Below are 10,455 nucleotides of genomic sequence, written 5' to 3' on the forward strand. Positions count from 1 at the left end.
TTTGTTTTGTCAGTTTGACATTTTTCTCCTTTTTTATATATTCATTGTTGTTTAATTAATTGAAAATGGCATGATGGTTATTATTACTCTCATTTACAGGTTAGTTGTACTTTAAACAAAAGATTTGGATTGTTACTGTTTGGATCTCGTTTATGTTTGAGATTGGATTTGGATTGTAGGTAGTCGTTTATGTTTCTTTGTAGACATTAAAACGCTTATATGATGTTTAGACGACAATTTTGATCGTTTGAATCTCGTTTTAATGGTTTTTTTTTTTTAAATTTTATTTTCAACTACATAAATTTGAATTTTACAATTTTTTTCTTTCCATATACATAACAAACGTTTCTGTGTTGTTTAATAAAAGTTAAATATATTGTTGTCTAATTTTTGTTTGCGATTTGTTTAATAATTTTTTTCATAAATAATTTTTATGTTTATATAATATTTATATTTATTACCGTCTACTTTTATATATAATAAATAGTTGTAACGCTTAAATCATCTACAATCGTTTAGACTCCAGCGATGTATAGTGTTTAGCGATTTTTTGAGAAAAAAACGATCTGTATTCTTTTCAGGAACTTTCGTATAGCACCACATCCACCCAGTTTTGAAACTTCGATCTATGCCCCCCCAATTCAGAAGTTTCAGTCCAGTATCCCCCTAATTTCAAAGTTCGAAACCTCTGTCCCACATAATGCTAAAATCGTGTTTTAGCATTGGTGTACTGGTCCAGAATAACCATTAACCGCGTGACATAAATTCAAGTGAGTTGGAGCCGAATGTGATGGTCGTTCATACCGAGGCTACTGCTACTGCTACTGGGTCTGTTCCGCCAGAGGAAGGAGGAGAAGGTCAGCCGATCCGAGACGATGAACCCAACGATGAAGATCCAAGGGAGCGAGACGCGTTTGACATCGAGAAAGCCGTAATGGAGTTCATAGACGAACCATCGATCGTTCATGATGAGTATCTGGACAGTTCAAGTGATGAAGATGATGAAGCTCGTCGGGAGAGAAAGCGGAACAACATCAGAAAAGTAGATGGGACTTTGTACTATCACCAGACATTCTTCAATGTCATTGCCTTTAAGGAAGCTGTACTCGGCCATGCTCTAAAGACTGGATGCAATATCGCACAGTACAGGTATGATAAAACCAAGATTGGATTTAGATGTGCTGGAGATGGATGTATTTGGCGCATATATTGTTCAATCACGAAGAAGTGTAGGATGTAAGGGTGAATAAGTACACTGATAAGCATACATGTAATCCGAATGGAGATTGTGAGATGTTGAAGGTTCATGTTATCTCTAGGTTGTTTCTAGATCAAATCAGAGAAGAACCTGAGTATTTCATGCCAATGAAGATTGAACAAACCATTAAAGGGAAATGGAAGATCACTGTATCCAGGCCTCAATGTCAAGCTGCAAGGAATAAAGCATTGAGATGGATTGAGAAAGAGTATGATGAGCAGTTTGCAAGGCTCCAAGATTATACGGCTGAGATACGAGAATCAAACCAAGATTCAACTGTTGAAGTTGACACTATGACTAACGATGCAGGAGAAGAGGTATTCAACAGGTTCTATGTCTGCTTTGATGTGCTGAAGAGAACATGGAAAGATACTTGTAGGCCACTAATAGGTTTAGATGGAACCTTTATAAAAGGTAAAGTTAAAGGTCAGCTGCTAGTTGCTTTAGGTAGAGATTCAGATAATGCTATCTACCCAATAGCATGAGGGTGTGTACAAGTAGAAAACATAGTAAATTGGTTGTGGTTTGTGAGGAAGATCAAGGCTGATTTGGGACTAACGGATGGTGATGGTTATATCATAGTCTCTGATCGCCAAAAGGTAATAAACATTCTGATTTTGGTTTCATTGCTTATGTGTTGTATATATTCAGTTATTAACCTCTTACTTCTGTGAAGATGTTGAGAATAACTCAGTTGAGTCATTCAACAACTCCATTTTGAAAGTCAGGGACAAAGCATTTGTCCCAATGCTTGAGACCATAAGGAGTCTTGCAATGGTCAGGATTGCCAAGAGATCTGCCGAATCTCATGATCACAATGGGAGATGCACACATATGTGTCTAAGTTCCTTGCCAAAGAAATTGAGAAAGCTTCGACATGCCAAATAAGAAGAAGCACTAATGACAATTACGAAGCTACACTTAGTGGAGTTTCTCATCAAGTAAGCTTGACTGAGAGGACTTGCACATGTCAGAAATGGCAAATATGTGGCATTCCTTGTGAGCATGCTTATGGAGTCATGATTGATAGGAAGTTTGAAGTTGAAGACTATGTGTGTTTCTGGTTTCGGACACCTATGTGGAGGAGGAACTACACAGAAGGCCTTATTCCACAAAGAGGACCTGCTTATTGGCCATCTACCACCACAACAGTCAGGGAGGAAGAAAGGAAAGGAGAGTAAGAAGGATAAAAAGAGGAAAAGAGGACCAAATGAGTCTCCTTCGAAAAAAGCACCTAAATAGTTGAAAAGGACCATGCATTGTGGTATATGTGGTGAAGCTGGTCACAATTCTAGGTTTCACTCAAAGAAGAAGTCCTGTAAACAGGTTAGTAGGTGTAGTTTTCTATCTACTATGTGTTAAATAGTATGTGAAACTGACCTTTATTTTGCTTCATCTTGTGTCTTAGACATTTGAACCAGTGACTGCTCAAGGCACTCAAGTGGAACTGTCTCAAGGAATTGTGATGTCTCAAGGATGATCTAGAAAGGATGAAGGATTAGAAAGTGTTAGATGAGTCTAGTTTTTGTTTTCCCATCTGATTAGGATAATTAAGTCGGCTAATGTAATTGAGTTTGAACCAGTGATATGTTTAACTCGGCTAAGTATTGGTTTTAAACCATCAACGTATAATTGTCTCTGTTTTAGGATGTTTAACTCGGCTTATGTATTGGTTTTGAACCATGGATTCATAAATGTTTCTGTTTTTTTTGTCATTTTGTCTCTCTTTTTTTGTTATCTCCTTTCTAATGAGAAATTGAGAATCATGAAGGTTAATCACAAGATGACAAGAAGCATATCAATTTGGTTTCTCATAACACATAAAAGAGGACACAACAAGAACAACATAACACTACCAACAACAACAACACAATACATAACAAATCAAACAACTACAAGCCAATACATAACAAAACCAACAACTACAAGCCAATCAAACTATCACTTTACTCAAACCAATCATGATCATACAACCTACAATTACAACAATCATTTTTTTCATCAGACTTGATTTGGTTTCCAACAGTTCTTCTTCTACCTTCTCAAAAATCTCGTTCTCTAGTTTCATTTGCATCCTCTCAAAAACCATCTTTTGGTGATCCATAGTCTCTGTTGTAATTTGGGACACTGTTTGTTCAAGTACAACCGTTCTGACAGCCAATCTCTCAATCTCATCCAGCAATGCTTCGTCAACCCACTTGAAATTGTGGTTATCATCAATGAGCTACAAAGCACAGAGAATTAGAGTTAAATTTGCTAGAAACAAATCAAAAATCAAACCACATTACCTCAAGTGATGCAGCATAACCACATCGATAGTAACGACAGTATGGATTGGCAGCCGACTTTGAAATTAACGCCACGATACTAGCTCCACACCAACACGTCTTCGGTACACCCACAACTCTTCTTCTCTGTTGGACATTGGATGTTACACTCGTAGCTCCAGATGAATTGCTCGTATCAGGGCTCAGCTGTTGATAATAGAAATAGAGAATATCGACGAAGAGAGCAAAATCAAAACTAGGGTTTTATTTTTTTTTTAATTTAGGGATTCTTCTCACTTGGTATATATTTCGGATTGTGAATAACTCTAATCAGGTCTCAATTTGGTTTACTGTACTCGGTTTTTGGTTTCGCATTGATTTTATGTCATGAACCGCGCTAACCAACATCTATGGGGACAGAGGTTACGAACTTTGAAATTAGGAGGATAATGGATTGAAACTTATGAACTGGGGAGACATAGATCGAATTTTCAAAACTGGGTGGATGTGGTGCTATACGGAAGTTCCTCAGAAGATACAGATGGTTTTTCCATTTTTTTAACATTGGGTTGTCATGAGTTTTTTTTTTTTTTTTTTTCCTTTTGACAAGGTTGTCATGAGTTTGTCGGTGGACTTATGCAGGCTGATGTACGTTCTTATTTTGCTTCTATAATATAATACAAAACTTGTGATCAAAAGAAAACAAATAGAGAAGTCTGTTGTTGCTTTAAAAGTCCAATATATTTTGTCAACGATTCAACGTACATGAGACTCTTACGGTTACAAAATATACATTTTTTGTTTCTTGAAAAAGTTTAGATTAAAGAGGAAGAGAAACATGAATATACTACTTGCAAAGCCAAAAGCAAAGTTTCAGATTTTATCTTAAAATTTCGAGATCGAAAACATAAATGAGTTTATTTTATTGTACACGCTGACACAAAGATATCTATCTAAAGAAAACCTTGTGAATGAGAAGCCTTTGGCTACGACAGAGGTTAGGGGACTGTTGGAATTATAGGTGGGGACTTGACAATGACCAGCTTTGGAGTATCCCCTAGAGGCTTGACAGTGATCGGCGTTAGACTTTTCGGAGGCTTGAAGAAGCCTGGAGGCCGAGGCTTGAAGAAGCTTGGAGGAGGAGGAGGAGGTGGGGCTACGTCAGGTGGAGGATCGAAGTCTGGAGTTGGTGGTCGTGGTCTTCTAACTGGGACTGGTTTTGGAGTAGCCGGGATCGGCTTGGGTAGGAAGACTTTCGGTGAGGGCTTGAAGGGGAAGACTTTTTGTGAGGACTTGAAGTTAAAATATTTCGGGAAAGGCTTAAAGAAACCGATCCGTTGATGTGGATTTAGTTTCCTAGGAACAGAAGCGTAGGAGACTGCAAAGAAACCGACTAGTAGAGAGATGATTACAAAGGAGAGGCTTCGTTTTGTCTCAAGTCCCATGTTTAATGAGGTTTTTTTTTTTATCTTTACCTCGACAGGTATTGTTTTATGGTTTAGTGATCAGTGTGCTCCATTTTTATAGATCTATGTGAATCTTTGCTTTATTTATGATATTGTGTATTATAAATCAACGTGCGAAATTCGATAATTTAGATTATTAAAAGTGGACGTACGAGGTTATAATGAGTAGGTGTGGCACTCCGTTTCTATAAAGGAAAAGGTTGTCGAGCTTCCCTGATATTTCGTTTAATAATAGTTAATTATACACTTTATAAACAAGATGATTAATGTTCTTATTGTTGAGTATAGCTGATCATTGATGACTGTGAAAGCGTGTTTGGTGATAGTTCTTGAATTATATAGACTTACAGATTTTCGTAGTGTTGTGTATCTTCTCTGCGAAAGTGTGTATTTTTTATTTTATCTTTTTTTCTTAGAGTTTGATTATTCAGTATTTGGCCTGTTTAGTAGCTTCATTGTGGCTGATTTCATGATAGTGTGTTTGTAGCCAAATGAAAACATATGTAATTCAGTATACATAATGTTTTAGCATATATATGCATTATTTTCCAAGTATATTTAGCAAATAAATCCTGAAGTTGCCACCTATTTACAAAACTGCCATTGTATTAAATATTAAATATTAATTTGGTAATTAAGTTAAAAAATATCAAGATTCCGATTTTAAAAAACAAAATTTCCCTTTAACCAATTTTCCAAAAATATCTGCCTAATAAATAATCCATTAATTGCTAAAAAATCAGCCTAAATATTCGATCTCAAAACATTAATTTCAGATTATTTTCCTTTTATAATAGTGTATATGTTAACAATCAAATTAAAGAAACAAATTTAAATACCAAAAGATATCATATTCCTACCATATTCCTTAAAAACAGATTACAGTTATTTACTCCCTAATTAGTTACTAAATCAGATTTTTTTTTTGCTTGCTTGGAAAGGTTTGTTTCCTCAACATAATGTTAACCCTATAAATACTATACACCTAAATCTCGGTTATATATCAACAATCATAATTACATAACCCTTAAACACTTTTTCATTCTTGATTTTTAGATCTGTCTCCAAATCTTGGAAATCTTTATAAGAAAAAGATAATGATAGAGAAACAATCGAGTGGTTATTATACTTTTTTTTTGGTTAAAGAGCACTATCAAGATTTTGTAATATCATATACTTGGAATTTAAATATAGTTATTCTTTTTTTGTGATGGTTTTCATTTTAGTTCTCACATTTAAGATTTTCTTATACAGTTAAGTCATTAATTTTTATTTTACTTTATCAAAAATAATATTGTTTATTTTATGTGTAATGCTTTTAGTTTCACAAATAGTTTGGTATAAAATATATCTTCGTAAGCATGAAAAAGATGAATCAAAACAAAAATAGAGAAGTCTTAGTTTTCGTTTTTATACTTTTTTTTGTTTTTTCTTAATTCATGCAAATTATATTCAATTATTTTATATTTTTTTATAATAACTATAATTCTTTATCTATATTAAAAATACATTTTAATTTTTTCATAATAAGAAACATATCTAACCTAAAAAAATCAGTAATTACACTTAAAATCTTTTATGGTTATAATTTCTTAGTTTCCAAATTAGATGATTTATAACAAAATATAGTTAATGTGATAGCTAAAATCCCGAAATTAAAGCAAAATGATAACATGATTATGAATATAATTATTTTAAGAAAATTCTATAAAAATCTAAATTGTTTCCTAAAATTTTGTTTTAATGCCATATCTTCTTATAATACTCAATTCATATTATTTGTCTTTAATTATGTATGTATATTGTAGTATGTATGTATATATTAATGTGATATATTGGTGAAAAACGGATCAGCAACTATTGTAGTATGTATGTATATATTAATGTGATATTTGGTGAAAATCCGAAAATATCAGGTTATATAGATATAATTATTATATAGAAAGTACCAAAATCATGAAAATAGTAATGAGTCTTTTTTTTTTTTTTTTTATCTCTCATGTATCAAATAATATATAGATTTTAATAAAACATTTAGTTATAAAAGTTATATTTTTACTTGATAAAAATTTGAAAAATTGATTTGATAAAAAGTTACTTTTAGCCTCAAATACTATTTTTACTTTAACAGTTTCATATGATGAATTTTTGCAGACTAAAAATCTTTGAACATGTTGCGTGACCCGCCTAGCATGCCGGGTTTGGACTATATAATCAACACTAAAACTATTAGTTTATTTCATATATACTATAGATTTGTAATTATAGTTTAGAAAATTAACTTATAAATTATTTAGTATATGAACTACATAATATTACACATACTATAACACATTCTTAATATTCCCAAAAAATAAAAAAATACATATAAAAATATACAACCACATACCATATAGGCATATACCTCTGTTTAATTCTAGAGAACAAAACAAATCTAAAATTTTATATTTTATCTAATAACAAATTTAATGTAAATAAGTTATAAACTTTGTAAAAGTGTAAAAAGAAGAAAAAAAATTCTAAACAAAATTCTAAATTAATTAGAAAAGGTTAATTAATTGAGAATTTGAAAACTAAATAAATTAAAAATTATTATTTAAAATACAATAATTTATAATTTAGCCATGCGGAATACCGCGAGTGAAATCCTAGTAATTTGTACTTTTGTTGTCATGAATTAATGGTACGTAGTCTTCTAAAAACATTTTTAAGAAAAACAAATAAAATGTATATCTTTGGATAAATAAATCTATGTGTAATAGTTGTATATAATAGCAACTAATTATACATTATTAAAGCAAATAAATACATATGTGTTTGGCTGTTTGCCAAACAAAAGTAAGAACATAAATGAAATCAAAGCCTGATTTATAACAGTTGGCTACAAGGTTGGTATTACGACTAGACTACACAACATTAGAGATTTATAACACTCTAACTTGAAAATAGCAGGCACAATCTTGAAATACAGGAGAAGAGAACCGATTGGTTTCTCAAACATAGATCTTACCATAACCAATTGGTGCTTTCCATTATTGAAAAAAAGAAAAAGATAAACAGAATTTAGCATAAAATTTTGAACTGGACTCCTTCATATGACTAACATCAACTGAGGAATCACATAATTTTTGATTATTTGTTTGAGTCATCCTCTGCTTTCTCCACCTTTGACACAAATATAACTGGTTTCTTCGGGTGCTCATTAACGGTCAAGCTGAGAACATCTGGCTTGGAGTAATGTCCGACCACGTCAAAGTATAACTTGGCTCTAGCTATCTCACTAAGATCTGGATGAAAACAAATAACGTTAACGATATGGTTAGCTCAAGAAATTTGATATAGCCTAAGATGAAAATTAAAGAAGAGTATATATATACTTCTACCAATCAGCTGTGATGAGACCCTCTGATTCAAAGTTTGGTCCGGCGAGAACCTGTCCCAAAGGTGAAANATAACCAATTGGTGCTTTCCATTATTGAAAAAAAGAAAAAGATAAACAGAATTTAGCATAAAATTTTGAACTGGACTCCTTCATATGACTAACATCAACTGAGGAATCACATAATTTTTGATTATTTGTTTGAGTCATCCTCTGCTTTCTCCACCTTTGACACAAATATAACTGGTTTCTTCGGGTGCTCATTAACGGTCAAGCTGAGAACATCTGGCTTGGAGTAATGTCCGACCACGTCAAAGTATAACTTGGCTCTAGCTATCTCACTAAGATCTGGATGAAAACAAATAACGTTAACGATATGGTTAGCTCAAGAAATTTGATATAGCCTAAGATGAAAATTAAAGAAGAGTATATATATACTTCTACCAATCAGCTGTGATGAGACCCTCTGATTCAAAGTTTGGTCCGGCGAGAACCTGTCCCAAAGGTGAAATAATGACACTTCCGCCTTGGGAGACGATAGCATCGTGTTCTTTGTTGTTGTCCAAGTCGGTAAACAAGTAATCAGGATGCTCAGGGAAATCTTTACGCTGGCAGAATTGACAACACGAAGCATCCACCTTCCATCGCAATGTGAAGTATGGACGATTGCCATTCCTTAGAACCATCAGCAGTAGGTGCACAATAAAACTCAATGCCTAAAGCCAAAAAATCAAATATTTTTTAGGGAATCTTGTATCAAAAGGCTAGATGTTGCGCACTACATTGAATTAAAAGCACTACCTTTGGCATACAATGCAGTTTTGTAGAGGGGCATCCTATTCTACCAGCAAATAGCAGCACCTAGCTTGCCAATGGGAGTGTCGTAAACGGGGATGGTTGATGTGTCCCCTTGACCCCATATGCAACGTTCCAAAGTTTTGGGCATGAGTTTTCGGTTGAAACGATTCGACCCATTTTTTTTTTCTTTTTTTTTTTTTTTTTTTTTTTTTTTTTTTTTTTTTTTTTTTNGATAATAAATATAATATAATAATAATAAACTACAACTAGTGGTCCTATACTCACTAGCCACCTAGCCATAACCACATTCAAACAGCAAAAATAACCAATATCAATAACCAATAGTATTCTAATAATAAAATATCCAATAATCAAATATAACCATAAACCAATATCCAAATCATCAGAAAACATGGAACCATCAACCTAGCAATGTTTCTAATGACCAAACTCTAACAACCTAGCAATGCCAAAAAACATCCAATCGAGTCCCTAGAACATCCTCCTCTTTATTGCCTAGCACACATCGCACCTCGCGACCCAACTAGCTACATCCCTCTTCATCCCGATCCAATGATAGTACCTCTTGAGATCACAGTACATCTTAGTCGCTCCTGGATGAATAGAAACTTGCTCCCATGAGCCTCTCTCAGGATCTCCTGCCTCAACTCCTCATCCTTGGGCACACAAACCCGACCGTGCACCAAGATAGTACCATTATCTGAGACCTGATACTCTGAATCCACATCCTTTGAGGCATTCACCAGCCCCAAATCCTTCTCCTGAGCCAACTGCACCCTGCTCAGAAGATCAGCTCTATCAACTGCCACCAAACCCAACGGTTCCTGAGACACAACACACAAACTCAAAGCACCGATCTCTCCTACCAGAGACTCCATCTCCTGCTCCTGAGCCGAAGCTACCCTCTTCCGACTCAGAGCATCTGCAACCAAGTTAGCCTTACCAGGATGATGGCTATCTCCAAATCATAGTCTGCCACAAGCTCCATCCACCGCCTCTGCCTCAAATTCAGCTCAGGCTGAGTGAATATATACTTCAGACTCTTATGATCTGTAAACACCTGTACCTTTGCACCATAAAGATAAGATCTCCAAATCTTCAAGGCAAAAACTACAGCACCCATCTCTAAGTCATGAGTAGGATAGTTGTCTTCATGCTTCCGCAACTGCCACGAAGCATAGGCAATCACCTATCCATGCTACATCAACACACATCCCAAACCAACTCTAGATGCATCTGTATAAACCACATAGGGTTCTCCCTGCT

The 10,455-nt window shown here is 34.2% G+C and overlaps 2 protein-coding genes and 1 pseudogene across 2 annotated transcripts in view; 1 reads left to right on the top strand and 2 right to left on the bottom strand.

Moving 5' to 3' along the window:
* On the top strand, positions 4,281-5,028 carry LOC104723642 (acanthoscurrin-2). Its single transcript, XM_010442034.1, has one exon. The coding sequence runs from the start codon at positions 4,561-4,563 to the stop codon at positions 4,864-4,866; it is 306 nt and encodes a 101-aa protein (XP_010440336.1). The 5' UTR covers positions 4,281-4,560; the 3' UTR covers positions 4,867-5,028.
* LOC104728066 lies at positions 8,492-9,273 on the bottom strand (annotated as a pseudogene).
* LOC109127296 (RNA-directed DNA polymerase homolog) overlaps positions 10,375-10,455 on the bottom strand; it is a gene marked incomplete at its 5' end in the record, with an annotated part of 1,700 nt that continues 1,619 nt past the window's right edge. The window contains one exon of the mRNA XM_019231886.1: positions 10,375-10,387. Coding sequence (XP_019087431.1) covers positions 10,375-10,387 — 13 coding nt within the window. The remainder of the gene's footprint in view (positions 10,388-10,455) is intronic.

Source organism: Camelina sativa, chromosome 11 (assembly GCF_000633955.1).
Source record: "Camelina sativa cultivar DH55 chromosome 11, Cs, whole genome shotgun sequence".
In the NCBI taxonomy this organism is placed as follows: domain Eukaryota; kingdom Viridiplantae; phylum Streptophyta; class Magnoliopsida; order Brassicales; family Brassicaceae; genus Camelina; species Camelina sativa.